At 44.2% G+C, this 19,273-nt stretch overlaps 1 protein-coding gene across 4 annotated transcripts in view; it reads left to right on the plus strand.

Annotated features, from left to right (window-relative positions):
- Nucleotides 1-19,273, plus strand: part of Uaca (uveal autoantigen with coiled-coil domains and ankyrin repeats) — a 93,269-nt gene that overhangs the window by 48,275 nt on the left and 25,721 nt on the right. For 2 of the 4 annotated variants that reach the window (XM_006971460.4, XM_016003634.3), the window contains exons 2-7: nucleotides 3,559-3,692; nucleotides 8,918-9,006; nucleotides 11,991-12,055; nucleotides 12,820-12,877; nucleotides 16,533-16,603; nucleotides 16,703-16,809. In XM_006971460.4, the coding sequence (XP_006971522.1) occupies nucleotides 3,559-3,692; nucleotides 8,918-9,006; nucleotides 11,991-12,055; nucleotides 12,820-12,877; nucleotides 16,533-16,603; nucleotides 16,703-16,809 (524 nt within the window). Of the gene's footprint in view, nucleotides 1-929; nucleotides 1,488-3,558; nucleotides 3,693-8,917; nucleotides 9,007-11,990; nucleotides 12,056-12,819; nucleotides 12,878-16,532; nucleotides 16,604-16,702; nucleotides 16,810-19,273 lie in introns of those variants that run through there. The other 2 variants (XM_006971461.4, XM_076576414.1) reach the window with 2 other exon arrangements.

Genomic DNA, 19,273 nt, shown 5'->3' on the forward strand with positions numbered 1-19,273 from the left:
TCTATGGCCGGACGGTCACCTCCTTCCTTTAAGCCGTGCTTGGAATGTGGCACATTTCCCCCAAGCGTTTTCCTGAATATGTCTTTTTAGAGATTATATAAATTATTCTTATGTTGTTGTGATATGTAGAACACAGTAAACACATGCACACACAGACACAGGACACACACACACACACACACACACACACACACACACACACACACACACCCCACCCCGGGCTGGAGGAGGGAATAGCCTAAGATGTGGAGAATCTTGGTATTATGGGGTCCGAGTACAGAGGGGTTGCTGCCTTTCTCTCCCCCACATAGCTGTGTTTATAATGAGGCTCGGCTTTGGGATGGATCTCCTTCCTTCAGCTTTAATGAGTTTATTTCACTGTGTTTTGCTTTTATCTTCCGATCATTTGACTTTGCACTGATACAGTGTGTACTCATTCTGACAGGCAGGGCACTTCGCTTGGAACTGCGGACTACTGAGTTAAATTTAAAATTTTAAAATAAAATGGGTGGCAGTCTTCGCCAGGCTGCTTGCTGTCTTGGCAGTGCCCGGCCCTTGTTTGACACGTGAGGAGACAGACTGGGAGCAGTTGGAAGCTGAAACCTGGTTGTATGCAGAGCAAGCCTGCCAGGGGCACTAACATTCAAAATGGGTGTGATTATGAGTGTGTGTGTGTGTGTGTGTGTGTGCACATGTTTCCTTAAATGAAACATGACACATTTGCTTTAAATAGAATTGTATATCCTGTTTGTCTAGGCTAGTGAAACTCCATGATAGATGACCCTAAGATTGAAACCAGCTTTCAATACTGTTTTGTTGAATAACCAGATTTTTCTGTTGCACCTCCTGGTCACCTCGTCACACACTTGCACTGATCTGTACTGACGTGGTCAGCACGTTTCACAATGCGCTTGAGTCATTTTCCCAGGAGGCCTGGGTTTGGTTACTCAGAGGGAAGGCATGCATCGACAACAAGTTCTCCGTCCCTTTCTATCACCCAGCTGTCAGGCCCTATGGAATCTAAAATAGAACTATGCTAATGGTTCCAGGCGACACACTGTTTACCGGTCACTTCAGAGGTGGCCAGTCTCGGGCACAGCAGTGTCTGGGCTGCTGCGTGGATGAAGCAGGATGTGGGGTGTCTTCCAATGGGGTCCCTGAAAGGGGACGGCTGTGAAAAGTCAGCTGTTCACAAGAAAGGAAGAAAGAGGAGGAGTTAGGTACCTGACTCCAGCAGCTCTGCGTCCAGTCTTGGCAGCAAAGAGGAGAGGTTTTCAGCGTTAGGAAGGTGGAGAAGGATCCGGAAGATGAAGCAAAGAAGTCTGGAGATTCAAGCTACGTGCAACCCAGCATGTGAGGGGCCATGTCCCTTACGAGGAGTTTGCAGACGAGATTTGTAACTTAATGCAGGGTCGGTCACGGTTGCAACACGGATCAGAAGCCTGGCTATGATGAACTGTTGGCTCTCTTGCACTCCTAAGCACACAGTAGGTATCTTGTGGAACAAAGATCCGCACACAGGCTTCCTGTGTGCTTTTATAGTGTCCTGTTTTATTAACGACAGTCTCTGTGCTGATGATTTTCTTTCTGATTTTCAGCAGTATTAACAGCAGCTGACAAAAGCTTTTGTTTTTCTGGGCTGTAAAAGCACAAGATCGACTGTTAGTAACTGGGCGGTAGGACTGTTAACTGACATTGGACCGGAACGGGAAATGGTGCTTGATAAAGCCGGACTTCAAATTCCTCATTAACATGAAACTTTAATCACATTGAATTATCTTTCTTCTTTCCGTGAAAGCCTTCCTTGGGAGTTTGTAGTGGTTTGTGGGCTGTGCATAGCTTTTTTCTACCCAGCAAGTTTCCGTGGGGAGCAGGGCTGTTTTAAATCTCGGGATAAACTGATCAGTTTAGGGCAGGTATTTGTGTGCTAAGTGTGACCTAATCCTTCAGGCATTTGACAGTCCAGTGTCTCTTCTGTCTAAATCCACTGCTGCTCGCCTGACTGGGGCTAGGCTGTTTGGCTCTGAAGTGAGAGGGAGGTGATGCCCAAGCTGTAGTGTAGGTTTTGAGTGGGGAGGTAGGCTTTACTGACATGTTGGCAGTTTGGACTTTTGAAGTTAGAGGAGATGGGTTGATGACTAAATTTAATCTCAATATATAATTTCTAAAGTCTGTAGGTGCCTACAAGGGTCTGTTAAAATAAACCTCAGAGTGAGTTAGAAATTGAATTTTTACATCTGTCTTCATATTCAATCTTTTCATTTTCTCTTTCAAGTACTTCATGAGTCAATTGGTAGACTTTACTATAGAAATTTAGGAAGTTGGTGATTTTTTTTCCTTGTTAACCATTCTGAGGGTTTTGTGGGCAAAGGACTGATTGACTTTGCTGATTATGTGAGAATGCTCAGATCTTGTAGAGTACAGAAATATCATGGATTTAGTATGGAAGTTAGCAGTGAATTAATGTAACATTTGATTACAGTTTTAAAAACTTTCTGTGTGCATGCATGAGAGTGTGCGGAAGGCGAGGACAACTTGTTTTCTCCCTCTACCTTGTGGATGTGGGGATCAAACTCAGGCTGTCAGACTTGGCAAGCACCATTAGTTTCTGAACCATCTCTCCAGCCTCAAGGTGATATTTTAAAAGGTTAAGTCTTATGTGCTTAAAAACATGTATCTCATCACCCAATATTAACTCTTCCTTGGTCTCCTAAATGTTATACCATACCCACACTTATATGTAGGCATAGATATTTATAGTTTCTTTTTAAAAATAATTTATTTTTATTTTATGTACAGTGGTGTTTTGCCTACATGTTTGTCTGCATGAGAGTGTTGGATCCTTTGGAACTGGACAGTTGAGAGCCATCATGTGGGTGCTGGGAATTGAACCTCGGTCCTCTGGAAGAGCAGCCAGTGCTCTTAACCACTGAGCCACCTCTCCAGCCCCGGATGTTTATGTTTTCATTCCATGTTCTGGCACATCTCTGTATTGAGAAAAGATCCAAGTTATTGGCTTTCTGGTATGCTCTGTGATCAAAGCTAACATAAGCATGATGTGATTGAAATATATATAGTGTGCTGCTTCCTCCTGTGTTTGAAATCACCTTCATCTGCCTTTTAAGTATATATGTGCAGAATTTCTACAAAAATACAAACCCTGCTGGCAATGGTGCATGCCAGCTAACAGGATATTGAACACATAAAACATACTTTTTCTCATAAGTTTAAGGTAAATAGACTTCTTATGAGTCATGTATTTGAGAAGGTTTTATATACCTTTAATCCTAGCACTCAGGAAGCAGAAGCAGGTGGATCTCTGTGAGTTCAAGACCAGCCTGGGCTACATAGAGAAACCCTGTCTCCAATAAGTTAGTTAGTAAGTTAACAATATGCTATTGTGGTGAAACACAGCAGAGAGAAAGAAATTTGGGGTACAGCTGGAAACGGACTGGTATCCTCTGCGGGGCCTTCCCCCCTTTTCTTTCCCTTCCTTTGGGAGGGCTGACTAACGTGGTATGCCATGTTTCCTTTATCTTTTTTTTTTTTTTTTTGTAGCATTCAGCAGAGTGGAATAAATATGATGACCGGTTGATGAAAGCTGCTGAAAGGGGGGATGTGGAGAAAGTGGCCTCCATTCTTGCCAAAAAGGGCGTCCATCCAGGCAAGCTAGATGTGGAAGGCAGATCGGCGTGAGTATTGCCCTGTCACCGAGGCCTGGGTAGAGCCTTGGGCTCCAAATGCTCCTATGAATTGTGGCTATCCCTGTTGTGATTTAAAAGTCAGAATCAGAACTGTCTACGATGAACTCATTTTGATTGTCCCCATTTAAAACTCTCCAGTGTCCAGCTGCTTAGGTAATGCTCAGCCTGTGGTATCTGGGGTGTTTTAATTGACAGACTTGTCTTCAGTCCTTATAGTTGATCTCTGAAGCAGCTGAGTAGAAGCAGGGCCAAGTCTGCAGAACTTCAGTAGCTTGTTCTGACCTCAGGAGTCCCTGAGCAGGGAAGTGGGTGCCCAGCTTTCTGCCTTTGACAGATTCTGTAAAGGACGCTCGCTGTCCTTTCCTCCAAGCCTCAATTTGAGGTTTTAATTTAGATCATTGGTTTCAAAAAGACTGAGAAGAGCAGCAAGGATATATGGAATACCTAGTGTGCCTTGGATAGACCCGGTTAGGGAGCCCACCCTCTCTGTTTGAGTGAACTGACTCCCAGCTTGCTAGGGTGCCTCTAAGCCAAATCCCTCTTCCCCACCCTTCCCAGACCTGCACCATTTCCCTCTAGCTGAGGGATAGAAGCAGCTGGGTTAAAGGGTAGATCCTGGTTCTGTTAAGACTCTAATTACGGCCACTCTGCAGCCTTAGCTGGGAGCCCTTCCAGCCGCAGAGGTGAAAAGTCCCATTTCCTGAAGTCCCTGTCTCAGGCTTGCAGGGTTTTTTTTTTCCCTTTCAAAATCTTATAATTGGAAGCCAATGCTAAATATAGAAGTGAATATTAGGAAGTTAACCATTAATGTTTGATGTAGATTATTGCTTTGGAATGTATAATATTTCAGTAGAGCAAAGTATGACTACAGATTCAGAAGGTTTTAACAGCAATAAAGCTTGAAACTTTTGGCTTGACAGACAGTTTTATCCAACAGCATTCTGGTTTTTTTGTTTGCTTGTTTTCACCGAGACAGGGTCACTCCATGTAGCCTTTGCTGACTTCACCAAGATGTAGACCAGGCTGGCCTTGAACGCTGGGAAATTTGCCTGCCTCAGCTTCCTGAGCACTGGGGCTAAAGGCATGCGCCACCATGTTCCATGTTCTTTAACTACAGGAAATAAATTGTTATTTTTAGTTCTTTTTCTATTTTGTTTAATTTATTCTATTTGATGTGGCTCAGGGTACAGATGGTAAATGTAATCTCTACAAGGGAGTATCTTTCTCGTTTCCTTCCCCAGTGCTGAGATGTTGAGCGGTGACGCCCTTAGTGCGGCCATGTTCCTTTCAGTGTTTAGGATGCTTGCTAGTGTCTCCCGGGCTCTCTTTGGTCAGAAGCTCAGTCCTGAGATTGTCTGTCCTGACCAAGCCATACGGAATCGCTGTCGCTGGTGAACACTTGAGTCCTATTAGTCTTCCAGGTCTTTGTAGGAAGGAGCTTTCTTCCTGGTACTCACGGGGCAATATGTTTCCCTTTTTAGTAATATGTATGAACTGTATATTCTTTTTTTTTTTTTTTTGTTTTTGTTTTTGTTTTTGGAGACAGGGTTTTTCTGTGTACTTTTGGTGCCTGTCCTGGATATCGCTCTGTAGACCAGGCTGGCCTCAAACTCACAGAGATCTGCCTGGCTCTGCCTCCCCAGTGCTGGGATTAAAGGTGTATGCTACCACTGCCCGGCTTGTATATTCTTTCTTAATGAAAGCATTTTGTATTTATTTAGTGTGTGTTACAGATGTATGATATATATTATTTCTAGTAGCAAGACAATTTTAATTAGAAATTTTTATTTTCAACTTTGAAATTTTAAAAGACAATTTTATTTTGAAAATATTTTTTAAAACTTTTACTTTTGGAAATAAATTATTTTATGTGTATATGTGTGTGTGCATATGTGTGTGTATGCCCCAAGTGTATGCATGTGCCCCACAGGAATACAGGAGCTCATAGAGGTAGAAAAGTGCATTGGATCCCCTGGAATCGGAGGTACAGACGGTTGTGAGCCACTATGTGAGTGCTAGGAAGAGAGCTGGGTCTTCTACAAGAGCATCCAGTGTTCTTAACCACAAAGCTATATCTCTAGTCCCAAGGTTTTGAAATTCTACTATGAAAAAACAAAAACAAAAACAAAAACCAAACAACAACAGTACTTGAATTCACTGTGGTTCCAGAAAGGAATTGGTGATGGCGGTGGTAGAAACCAAGCTCAGTGGGTAGGAATATCCATGTCACTGGGCAGTGGTGGCGCATACCTTTAATCCCAGCCCTTGGGAGGCAGAGGCAGGTGGATCTCTGTGAGTTGGAGGCCATCCTAGTCTATGGAGCAAGTTCCAGGGCAACCAGAGCTGTTACACAGAGAAACCCTGTCTCCAAAAAACAAACAAGAAAATAAAAAAACCAAAAACCAAAAAAGAATATCCATGTTAGGCAACACACAACCTCCTGTAACTCCAGCTCCAGGGGATCCAATACCCTCTTCTGACTGACCTCTAGATACCCTCAAGCACATGGACATGCACACACACATACACACAGATATACACACATAGACATATACACACAGAGACATATATACACATGGACACACACTACATGTATTTAAAAAGAAGAGGTTCTCCTAGTTGCAAAGGAGTATTTCTGTGAAGTGCTTTTTCTCCTCTTCATGTACAGCTCTGTGCATGTGTCTCTGTGATTGACATGTCTTCTTCCGGAAGCATGCCAGCTATTTCTAGCTTGGCGGCATAGGCAGCGCCTGGGGATTAGCAGGGATTCCTGCCCTCTCCTGCACTGTCTGTGTCGAGTTGGCTGTTTTGAAGACCACAGTCTTCCACAGTTTGGGAGCTGAGGAGTGAAAACGAGCGACCCCAAACTGGTGTTTCCTAAGACCTAACCTTAGGAGGTTAAGGACCTTAGTGTGGAGGGGGTGCTGCCACCTCCAAAGGGCCACAGTGTTGACCGCTTCCATGTCTCAGGGAGATGGAATGACGCTCATGGCCCAGCTGTGTTTGTCCTGTTCAAATGGAGAAGGAATTTGTCTTTAACTCCTCTTCTTCCCTGTCTAGTTTAAGCTGAATGTAGCCCTGCTGTCCTTAGGAAGGCTCGGTCTGTAGTTTGCATCTCACCTGTCATGTGACCAGAGTCACATGATGATGACCCCATATCATGAAGTGAATTTGCAAGCTACTCTGGATTTTGTCTCTGGGCGTTTTACTGAGCAGGCATTTGAGAGAGTGTAACTTCTGACACTTGTCAGAAAGTAAAACAGGATCTACTCTGCTATTATTGAGTTTGCTTTTATCATGTAGTGAGAAGAGAAGCGCAGGCCACAGAGAGAATCAGTATTGGACTTAGATGGGATAAAAAAGCGAATTCTACAGAGAATAGTGAAGACGTGATGGGCCACCAGGAGAGCTAAGGCTGCCTCTGGCAGTGGGGAGCATGAACTAACTCCTCTGCCTTGGCCAGGGCAGGAGCCTCCTGTGGAGAGGGAGCCCACCTGTGGGGATGCACCTTCACATCCCCCTCCTGACAGTTTCAGGGGAGGTCCTTCCCTCAGGACCTCCTTCCTGTGTCTGCTGGGCTATGTCCTTTGCCTACAATACCCAGTCTACTCACCAGTGTGGATTTGGATGAATTCTAGTCAGTTAGTAAAATACTAGATGAAAAAAGAAAGAATGGGGTATTTGATAGCTGCAGTCTTAAGTACTTAAATGCTTAGCATCAGCTTGTCTTTTTAACAAAAGGTTTTATTTTATATGTATGCGTGTATGTATACACACATGCAAATGGAGCCCTGGAGGCCAGAAGAAGGGTGCTTGCAAGCGCTTAGCTGCCCAGCCCTCTCTAGCCCCAAAGCCAGCATCTTCACAGGCCTGACTTACCTTCTTAGGGAGTTTGGTCAATGAGGCCTGCTCATGCGCAGCTTTAGTCACAGGGCAGAATTCAGTGTTTACATTAGTCACTGTTGCAGGGAGAGAGCATGGGTTAAGCTGAGAATTCTGAAGAGACTCTTTGATCTGCTTTGGTCTTAACCCTCTTCTGTAACTTTATTTTTGGGCAGTTCCAATATATTTTATTTTTATTATTATTTTTTTTTTGGGGGGGAGGGATTTCTCTGTGTAGTTTTGGTGACTGTCCTGGATCTTACTCTGTAGACCAGGCTGGCCTCGAACTCACAGAGATCCACCTGGCTCTGCCTTTTGAGTACTGGAAGTAAAGGTGTGTACCACCACCACCTGGCTCCAATATATTTTAAATCAAACAAAATAACCTCATAAAAATGTTTCAGTATGGGTGCTGGGAAAATAGCTTACTGAATGAATGCTGCCACCTAAACACAAAGACCAGAGTTCTCATCCCTGAACTCGTGGAAATCCTGGGTGCATGTGGTGGCCTGCCTATCGTTTCCTGGGCTCTGGCTCAGAAAGCAGAGACAAGTGGTCCCTAGGCAGGCTGGCTGGTCAGACCAGCCTTCTCAGCAAATCCTGGGCTCAAATGAGAGACCCTGCCTCCGTGGGTAAGGCAGAGCCTGAGCAAGGAAGGCTCCCAAAGTCAGTCTTGGGCTTCCATGTACACACACACACACACACACACACACACACACACACACACACCACAGTCATACGCACATGCCAAAAAAAGGCAAAGGAAAAATTCCAGTGTGCTTTTATTCAATTCTAAGCACCAGGGGCTTTGATAGAAATAATTAATAAATTACAGGGCTAATGATATTATAACAATAACATTTTATTAAAACTGCAGACTATTAAAATATTTCATGCTAAGGAGGTATTTCTAGAATGCCTTGGTTTATTTTATGAATTTAGGCATTTCAGATTTGGAAACTAAAAACCACTCTATCTGTAAAGCAACCTAGCAAAGCAAAGCCTTTGTGTTACACTGTGCATGTGCATCTGTTAACTAAAGGATGATGTTGATAGAATGTTTGTTTTTAAATGTGCATGGGTGTTTTGCCTGCATGTATGTCTGTGCACCACATGCATGCCTGGTACCCTAGAAGGCCATTAGAGGATGTTGAATCCCCTGGGACTGTAGTTACAGACAGTTGTGAGCTGCCGTATGGATGCTAGGAACTGAACCTAGGTCCTCTGGAAGAGCAACCATGCCCTTAACCACTGAGCCATCTGTAGCTCCGTGGACTTTTACATTACCTTTGTTAGTTTCCGTGGCGTAACAGGTGTTCTCTCCCATTTAGCTTCCATGTCGTGGCATCCAAAGGGAACCTGGAGTGTCTGAACGCCATCCTTACACATGGAATTGACGTTGCAACCAGTGATGGTGCAGGTACGCTTCCTCCATGGAGAGGCTGCGAGCAGTGTCTGTTATCCACCCCTCCCCTCCCTCCACCCTTCCTCCCTCCCTCCCTCCCTCTGTCCTTCTCTCGTACTTTTCTTTCTTGCTGAAGATTGAACCCAGGGCCTTTCATGTGCTGGCCACGCACTCTACCAGTAGTTATACCCCCAGCCACTCCTCACATTCTAGACCAGACCTAACTATAACTTATAAAATGAAATCCTGAAGGTTCTGTTTTAGTTTATTTCTTTACTTACTATTTATTTTTTAGATTTATTTTATGTGTATATTGTATTGTGTACCTGGCTGTGTGTATGTGCACCATGTGAGTGCGGTGCCTGCAGAGGCCAGAAGTGGGTGTAAGATTCCCCCTGGAGCTGGCTGTGAGCTGCCTGATGTGGGTGCTGGGAACTGAACCCATGTCCTCTGCAAGAGCAGCAAGTGCTTTCCGCCATGGGTGCCATCTCTCCAGCCCTGAGTTTCTAAGCCGAGGAACGTTTACTTGTGAGTGTCGCCGTGGGAGAGGTCAAGAACAGAGGCTTTAGGATGGAAGGCAGTAGACCTGTCATGTAGTGCTGGTCCTAAGATGCTCGATTTCAGAGACTTTCCGGGGCTGCTCCACTTATACTCATATCCTGGGCCGTGCCCTCGATGTGGTGAGGTTGTTTGTTGTTCGGTCGGGTGTCTTCCGTGCTGGATAAACCGCAACCTCAAAGCAGCAGCAACCCCCAGTGGAGATAGTAACAGTGGCAGCTGATGTTTCTCTAACATCTGGGCGGGTGCTCTGCATTCACTCTGTGCTTTACACACTGTCACCCATGTTAATTCATCTTGCCCTCACCTCAGCCAGCAGTGGTGGGAGTCACTGAGCTGTCAGTCACTTGCCCCTGGCCCTGCAAGAGACAGTGTTCATAGGGAGCCTGTCCTGGGTTCGCCTGGTGCCTCACAAGTGGGGTTTATAGACAGTTGAGATCTGTTTTTTCACTCGCCTCTTCTTTGAATCTCACTACTGAGTGTGCACATTCAAGGTAAACGTGCAAGTATTTGAACACAGCTGTTGGTGTTCCTTCAGTGAGAGCATTAGATTTTGATTAATTAGGCTATCCATTGTTAGTTTGCCAGGACTCACTTTTATAGTTTTATTTATTGTTTGTGTGGGCAAGTGTGTGTAAGTTTGCACTCACATGCCCCAGCACATATATAGAGGTCAGAGGTCAAAAGCAGGAGTTGATTCTCTCCTTCTACCGTGTGGATCCTGAGGATGGAACTCAGGCCATCAGGCTGGGTGGCAAGGCCTCTACCCACTGACATCCGCAGCTTGTGTTCTGAAATGTGAAAACGTCCCATCTGCCGGACTAAGGATGTGTGGATGCAGTTGGCTCTGCTCTGTCAGGGCCTGCTTACAGACCAAAGCTCTCTGTGCTTTGTCTTAGAATCCCGCTGATCAGACCTGGGGAAACATCTGGCTTACCTAAACTCACAGAAAACTGTGTGCAGGTTGAAAGCCTATGTTATTTGTCAGTCCAGGATAGTCAGAATGTAATTTCTTTTCTAGCCAACTAGAAATGTGCTTGCAAAAGCAAACTGCACATTAAAATATTTGTGACATTGGAAAAGAATCTGAAGAGCATTACAGAATGGACATTGGCGTAGCCTAAGGAACCTTGTGCCTTTCACCATCTAAGTGAGATATATGTGTAAGGGAATACAGTTAGGAGGGGCCACAGGATGGCTCAGTGGATGAAGGTGCTTGCCACTGAGCTTGATGGCCTGAGTTTGATCCCCACCTGGCCCCACATGGTGAAGCACACTTGCTGTGACCCATGGATACCTCCACCCACATAGAATGAGGCAGGGGGGGGGGCGGGGAGAACCCAATGTTCTTTGCAGGGTCATCCTCTTTGGAACTCAGTCTTTCACACTGAAGCCGACCCCCCCCCTCCCCCAGCCTCTTGAGCATGTCCTTTACGAGGCACACTTTGGGGCCCGTGAGATGGTAAAGCACTAGTTCCAAGCCCACTGTCCTGACTCAGAGTCCCAAGTCCCCCAGAAAGAGACGACCAACTCCTCCGAGTCGTCTTCTTACTTCCACACTCTCAACATGGCATATGCACTCCTCTCCTCAACTAAATACAAATATGAATATATGTAATACCATTTTTAATCTTCAAACATTTTAATATACATTTAAACTCATTGTAGTTGAACTAGTGGTCTGGTCTTTAGAGACATGGTCTCATAAGCAGCACCGAGGTTTCGCTGAAGCTGACAAATGAGAGCAAACCATCTTAGGGAATCAGCTTCTTAACATCCTCCATTTTCCAAGTCCATACTAGCCAGCCAGAAATGTTAGGTGAAGTCTAAGCATTTCTTTTCCTTTCTATAACCTCTTACTTGCTTTTAAAAATATTTATTTATGTGGATTTGTGTTTTTTATTTTATGTGGATTGGTGTTTTGCCTGCATGTGTGACTGTGCACCATGTGCATGCAATACCTGTGGCGGCCAGAAAGGGGCATCAGATTCCCCTGGGACTGGAGTTATAGATGATTGGAGTCACCGCGTGGGTGCTGTGAACTGAACCCAGGTCCTCTGCAAGAGCAGCCAAGCTCTTAACCACTGAGACATCTTCAGTCTCTCTCTCCATATATATGTATATATCTATGTACACACACACACACACCTTTCCTGTGCTACTGTGTACTGCTGTGTCTCGTTCACTGCCCTCAGTGCTGGAGGACGGACTCCCTACCCTTTGGGAATGTGCGGGATTCATTTTTCTTCCTGCCTTCAGAGTTTTTGTATGCATGTACTACATTATGCATTACTAAAATGCCAATCATCTTAGGAACTGAAAGCCTGCTTACAAATTAAATATCCTGTCAACCAATTGGGCAGAAAAATGTTATATTTCTGTGAAAATTCCTGTTGGAAGAAAATAATCCTTCACATGGACTTGAACTATTTGCTTTTTAGGGAGGAATGCTCTTCACCTGGCGGCTAAGTACGGACATGCGCTGTGCCTGCAGAAACTTCTACAGGTAGACACGGTGGAAATACTTCCTTCAGTGTGAGACTGTAAAGCTGAGTGTTGTGCTTGGTGTCTTTAGATTGAGATCAGAGAGTGGCAGCTAACTGTTCACTTAACTGGTAATTTTTCCATCCTTCATGAAGGAATGTGGACAATAAGGAGCAAGAATGTGAGGGAAGTGACTCACATACCTCAGTGTATTAAAAATAAACAACAAAGACTTGACCTTCCTGTTGATAGTGAGCTGGAGACCAGAGTCTTCTGTTGTCTAGAGTGTGGCCTGAGATAGAGCGGAGCATGGAGTTCGTGTGCTTCTGTGTCTCCAAACACAGACTATATGACTATATGACATGATACTGATGCTGTGAGTTTTTATCAGGCAACCACAGGATTGTGATAGCCACTTGGCTGAATGCAGGTTTTGGCCAAAATGTACAGCCCCATGTTGACAATTAGAACTGATTTGTTCTCCTGATTCAGTAGTTCATGTTAACTCTTGCTGGAAGAAAAAAGCCCAAACAATACCATCTTTTCAATACCCCATGCTATTGTAATGGGCATATGTTTCCTGTTTAGTGAAACACTGTTCAGTTCACAGTTATGTGTATTATTTTATTTGTTGCATGTCAAAATATTTAGTAGATTGTCTGAACGTCTTTACTTTCTTTGATAAGTAGAATACTTTAAGATGAAATAACAGCTGTTCATTCAAGTGTGGATCTTGAATTTTCAAACAAAGCCCTCCCCCATCATCACGTTACTCTGTTTCAACAGTACAACTGTCCTACTGAGCATGTGGACCTGCAGGGAAGAACTGCCCTTCACGATGCCGGTGAGCAGAGACCCCTCCCAGACACAAGGTTTCTGAAAACCTGGGATCCTTGAAAGTAATTTAAAGAGTTTACCATTAATTCATTTGGATAATTTGTGGAGAAAAAGTACTAGAGAATTTGTATGCTTAAAATTGAAATTCATGTGCTGGGTAGTGGTGGCGCACACCTTTAATCCCAGCAATTCAGAGGCAGAGACAGGTGGATCTCTGAGAATTAGAGGCCAGTCTTGTCTACAAAGTGAGTCCTAGGACAGCCAGGGCTGCACAGAGAAACCCTGTCTTGATAAACCAAACCAAACCAAACTGAAGTTTACAAATTGTCGCTGTAGAAGACTCACTCAGAGGCTGGTGAGGTGGCTCAGAAATTAAGAGTGCCCGCTGTTCATGCAGAGGACCTGAGTTCAACCCCAACAGCCACGGTGGGTTGTAGCTAGAGTTTTCCTGCCTTGCCCACAGTCAGGACAAATCTTTGTCACCCGCCAGTCCCACAGCCGCTCAGACCCAACCAAGTAAACACAGAGACTTATATTGCTTACAAACTGTATGGCCGTGGCAGGCTTCTTGCTAACTGTCCTTTTATCTTAAATTAACCATTTCCATAAATCTATACCTTGCCACGTGGCTGGTGGCTTACCGGTGTCTTCACATGCTGCTGGTCATGGCGGCGGCTGCAGTGTCTCCCTGCCTCAGCCTTCTGCCTCCCAGAATTCTCCTCTCTCCTTGTCCCACCTACTTCCTGCCTGGCCACTGGCCAACCAGTGTTTTATTTATTGACCAATCAGAGCAATTTGACATATAGACCATCCCACAGCACTTCCCCTTTCTTTTTTTTAAAAGGAAGGTTTTAACTTTTACACATCTCCAAAGTCAGCTTGGTATATTTGGGAATTTGGGCGTAGCTTCTCTTACTACTTCCTGCTGGAGGGGGGCGCTGTATCTTATGGGGACACAAAGAAAATTTTAGGATCATGGAGTAGTCTGTGAGACCGTATCGTCTGAGCCAGTTGCCTTGAAACAATTCTGGATGTTGGATCATCTGGGCCATGGTGTCATCGGAGACCTTTCAGGTGGTCTTGGCTGGTCAAACCTGATGTATCTTAATCTGGAACAAATCCATAGCCTCTGGCTTTCTGTGGAAACAAAAGCAGAGCCTCCTTTCCAAAGTAACATATCCTTACATCCAAATTTTGAAGTCAAGGTACCTTTAAAATATACATTTTGGCATAACTCAAGGGCTTTTGCAATCAAATGTTTTTCTTCAGTTACGAATATCAAAAAGAACATAATCCAGATTCTCTGTGTGGTAGCCATCTGTATGTGGCTTATTTTTTATATTACCTTGAGCCTATTGCTTTAAACTGCAGCCTTTTAAGCCTGAAACGGCGCTGTGGCTGCTGGCTCCGCCCACTTCAGCGTCCCAACATGGCGGTGGTACGTTTTCCGCCAGCTCTGGGAGCCATCGTGGGTCTATGCTTTTATCCAAGCAGCGTGTAGCCCAGAAACCTCTTTTTTTGTACTAGCAAAGGCTAAATCCACCATGCAGCTTAATGTGCCACTTGCAGAGGCCTCATTCCCGCCATACGGCAGGTCGAGTGCGTACGCCAGGAACCCACCATAGTAGCTCAAACACGCAAGCTACCACTAGCTTGAAAGAGACAGCTAGGAACTGTTGTAGCTCCGTTTTAGAATCTTTTTACTCAGGTTTTAGGTGGAAACTCTTGCCCCACGTTGGGCACCATTTGTAGCTAGAGTTTTCCTGCCTTGCCCACAGTCAGGACAAATCTTTGTCACCCGCCAGTCCCACAGCCGCTCAGACCCAACCAAGTAAACACAGAGACTTATATTGCTTACAAACTGTATGGCCGTGGCAGGCTTCTTGCTAACTGTCCTTTTATCTTAAATTAACCATTTCCATAAATCTATACCTTGCCACGTGGCTGGTGGCTTACCGGTATCTTCACATGCTGCTGGTCATGGCGGCGGCTGCAGTGTCTCCCTGCCTCAGCCTTCTGCCTCCCAGAATTCTCCTCTCTCCTTGTCCCACCTACTTCCTGCCTGGCCACTGGCCAACCAGTGTTTTATTTATTGACCAATCAGAGCAATTTGACATATAGACCATCCCACAGCAGTGGGTGGCTCACAGCTGACCAGTAACAACAGTTTCCAGGGAATCTGATGTCTTCTTCCGGCCTCTGAAGGGACTGCATGCTTGTGCACTAATTCCCCCATCTCCACACATATGCACATTCAATTAAAAGTAAAGTAAAAAAAAAAAAAAGAAAGAAACCATGAAGAAAAGTATTCATTCAGCCAGTATTTACAGGTTGGTCATTTTGGTGGATAGGAAAGTTGTGAGAAGGAATAATACAGATTCCTGTTGGCCAGGAGTGCTGAGCACTGTTTGTGAGAGAGAGAGAGAGAGAGAGAGAGAGAGAGAGAGAGAGAGAGAGAGAGAGAGAGAGAGAGAGAGAGAGAGAGACACTGATTGATTTTAGGAGAAGTGGGAAAGGCCTTTCTTTGTGTACATCATCTTATTTGCAGTGGGAAGCCCACACCTGTGCAGAGTGTTATAGACTATCTGGCCGATTGATCTCTGAACTGATTGGGGAGCTGTTTTTTACTTGGGGGTGTTGGCACTAGGTTTCATATCTGTGTCATGTACTATATTTTGAAAAGGTATTTACTAGAAACCTCATGTTTTAAGAGTTGTGCTCAGTGTCTAAGGTGTGTGCATTGTTGTTTTAGTGACATTAAAGTTAGAGTAAGTTAAATCATTTTGAAAACACAAGATCACCTGACTTGTCTTGTCTAGGCTTTAAAACGCTGTAGTCTCCAAGAAGGCCAAGGAGAGAAGACCTTGCCTCTGTCTTTCTCATGTATAGGGAATTTTTGTGTAGGTTAAGGAGATCTGTATTAAACTCTTAGTTTCCTTCAGCTTTAAAAAAAGATTTATTGGACATTTATGTGTTTATTTGTATGTATGTGTGTGCTTGTGTGTGTGTGTAAGTGAATGCCACATGTGTGTGGGTGCCCATGGAGGCCAGAAGAGGTGTCATCCCCCCCAAGAACAGCAGCAAGAGATCTTAAACACTGAACCAGCTCTCTATTCCCTTCCTTTTTTTTTTTTTTAATAGCTTAATTTCAGTTTCTTTTTCCATTTTTGGTACTCTTATGACATTTTAATTTCTTTTTTTTTCTTTTTTTCTTTTTTTTTTTTTTTTTTTTTTGGTTTTTTGAGACAGGGTTTCTCTGTGCAGCTTTGTGCCCTTCCTGGATCTCGCTCTGTAGCCCAGGCTGGCCTCGAACTCACAAAGATCCACCTGCCTCTGCCTCCCGAGTGCTGGGATTAAAGGCGTGCGCCACCATCGCCCGGCCAGACATTTTAATTTCTTAGTCATCACCTTTTCCTCTCCCTTATTTGTATACAGAATGATATATTTTACAAAGTGAATAAACAGTTTAACAATTATACGGAGATCTTCTTTGGTCCATTCTAAGATAGAAAATGGATGTCTGCCATGCTAAGCCGAGAGTGAATGGTGGGGAGCTCGGTAGCTTGAAAAGTGAAGGGTTTAGGTTGCCTCCCTCGGACCCAGGAAAGCACCGCGTCTCAGCAGATGGTCACTGTTTGTCATTGTCCCTTTGTTTCTCAAAGCGATGGCAGACTGTCCTTCTAGCATCCAGCTGCTTTGCGACCATGGAGCCTCCGTGAATGCCAAAGATATAGTAAGTCCTTCGGTTTGTTCGCATTTCAACCCATGAGTTGTAATGCTCGTGTTCTGGAAGACTCGTCTCTTTAACGTCATTTGTTTTTCTTGTTGTCAGGATGGGCGGACACCTCTTGTCCTGGCGACTCAGATGTGTAGGCCGACGATTTGTCAGTTGCTGATAGACAGAGGGGCAGATATCAATTCCAGAGACAAGCAAAACAGGTAATTCTTTTATGGTGGTCCCTTGTAGCAGCTGGGCGTCTGTGACACTGTTGCTGTAACCTGGTCTTCTCACCCCCCTTTCTGTCCTCGGATGAAAGCTGAGGAAAAGCAGCAACTAGGGCCCATGTTTGGGTCAGATAACTAGGAAAAGCAGAATCCTACCCTGGCTATTTAAAGCTTCCTAAAGGTCTTCAGGTGATAGGTACAAATAAAGACGATTTAAAACAATATCTGCAGTCTGTTTCTTTCCATGAGAGATTATCTTGAGATAAAGCAGTTCTTGGGTACCCTGGATTTGACACCAGCCACCGTGGGGTCTCCTCGGGGTTTCTCTGGAGCAGGCTTAGCGGTGTTGCCCCCAGGTCCGAGTTCGCTTTGTGCCTTTAAATACTTGTTCTGGCTTCCTTTCTGTTGCTGTGATGGAGCACTCTGACGAAAAAGCAGCTCCGGGGAGGGAGGAATGGCTTCATTTTAGTTGACAGGACAGATTATATAGATTATAGATTGGTCGCCGAGGAATCCAAGCCAGGAACACAAGCAGGACTTGAAGCAGAGACCATGGGGGGACGGGGCTGGCTAGCTGACTCTCAGGCATATGCTCAGTTAGTTTTTATACTCAGGCCAAACTACCTGCCTAGGGATGGTGCTGCCCGCAGTGGACTGGGCCTCCCTACATTAATTAATAATCAAGAAAATCCCCCACAGATATGCCAGGAGGCCAGTCTGGTCTAGGTAATTCCTCAACTGAGGCTTCTCTGCTCAAATTACTCTAGGCTGGCTCAGTTGTCAATCAAAGCTGACCAGGACAAGGTCCCTTCATTGATACTTCTGTATTTAACAGTTGACATGGGCTAGTAATCTCTATCCGTAATTGTCTCATTTCTTGATCTGTTATGTCACAGTGCTTGCTTACACTAGAATTATGATGATTTTGGTCACTAAGTCTCTGTGGACAAAGAACTGGAAAATATTCCTCCAATTAGTTTATTTATTATAATATTTTATAACCAAAATTTCTGAGCTTTTGTAATTACTAACAAACACCCTTTTACTTAATTTTATTCTAAACATGCATCTTAAATAGTATTTAGGTGTCAGAGTTTTTACCTTGAATTTTTATTATTTAGATATTTCTTTTTTAAGTATTTCCTAAAATTCTCATGGTAGATGTTCCTTGCACATGGAATTCCTGTGTTACACAAGGGCTCTTTATACAAGCATATGTTGTATATTGATCACACTCTGCCATGGCTCCCTGCCCTCCCATCGGCTAGTCCTCTTTATTTTCACATATTTCAGAGAAGGCCATTCTTAAGTAAGTCACCAGTGTGATTGAGAAAGTAGCATTTCTGCAGATATTACATTCTGATTCCAAGAATGACTAAGGAGATTTGGTTTTAAAGTTAAATTTAGGATTTAAGAAGGGCAACCACACTGACCCCATTATAATGCTTGATATTTTTATCCATCTTATATCTCTCAAAGCACTTTGCTTTTATTGGAAATCCACCCCTAAGTGAGGTGAGGTGCTGCGTATTTGTATAAGCTTGATAGTGGATGGTTTTAGAAATACAGTTTTTGACACTATTAAGCTTTCCTCTTGTTTTATCTTTAGCTTTTTTTTAATCTAGCCTTTTTTTAGTCTAAGAAAACTATTTATCTCTTATGTATAGACATTTATGACAGCAACCATGTAGGGGCATGGCTACAGAAGAGGGTATGTGTAGAGAAACAAGACAAGGATACCCAATCCTCACAGTGGAAGCAGGAGTCAGATAGAGGACAGGTTAGCCAGTGGAGATGGGTAAGTCATTGCTGGAGAGAGAAGTCACTTGATTGGATATGGGGTCAGTCATGTTAGTGGATATAGGACCAGTCATTTAGGGGGTCTAGGATTAGTCCTTTCATGAGGTGTAGGATCAGTTGCTTTAGTAGATATAGGATAAGTCATTTTATTAGCTAGAGGATGAGTCATTTTATTAGGTGTAGGATCAGTCAGAACTTCATTAAACGTCTGTTCCTCAGTGGTAAGCGTAGATTTGACAGGATGGTTTTTAGGAGCCCGCTGACTCTCCCTGAGAACTTAGTTGTATTGCCATATGACTGTTTTTTTTGGTTCTTTGAGACAGGGTTCCTCTGTGTGGCTTTGGCTGTCCTGTAGACCAGGCTGGCCTTGAACTCACAGAGATCTGCCTGCCTCTGCTTCCCAAGTGCTGGGATTAAAGGTGTGCACCACCACCGCCTAGCCACATGACTATACTTTGTGGACACAGTCTGTGATGCTCTTGTGGTGATAGTAGATACTGAGGATAAAGAGGTCCATGATTAGTGAGGGTGTGCTTCTGTAAGGCCTGCATGTGAGGTAGCGAGGGTCTTTCTCCTAGCACCTTTGTTTTGTTTGCTTTCTTACTTGCTTAAGACTGGGTCTCATGTATCCCAGGCTAGCCTCACACTTGCCATGAAA

This window comes from Peromyscus maniculatus, chromosome 7 (assembly GCF_049852395.1).
Source record: "Peromyscus maniculatus bairdii isolate BWxNUB_F1_BW_parent chromosome 7, HU_Pman_BW_mat_3.1, whole genome shotgun sequence".
NCBI lineage: Eukaryota > Metazoa > Chordata > Mammalia > Rodentia > Cricetidae > Peromyscus > Peromyscus maniculatus.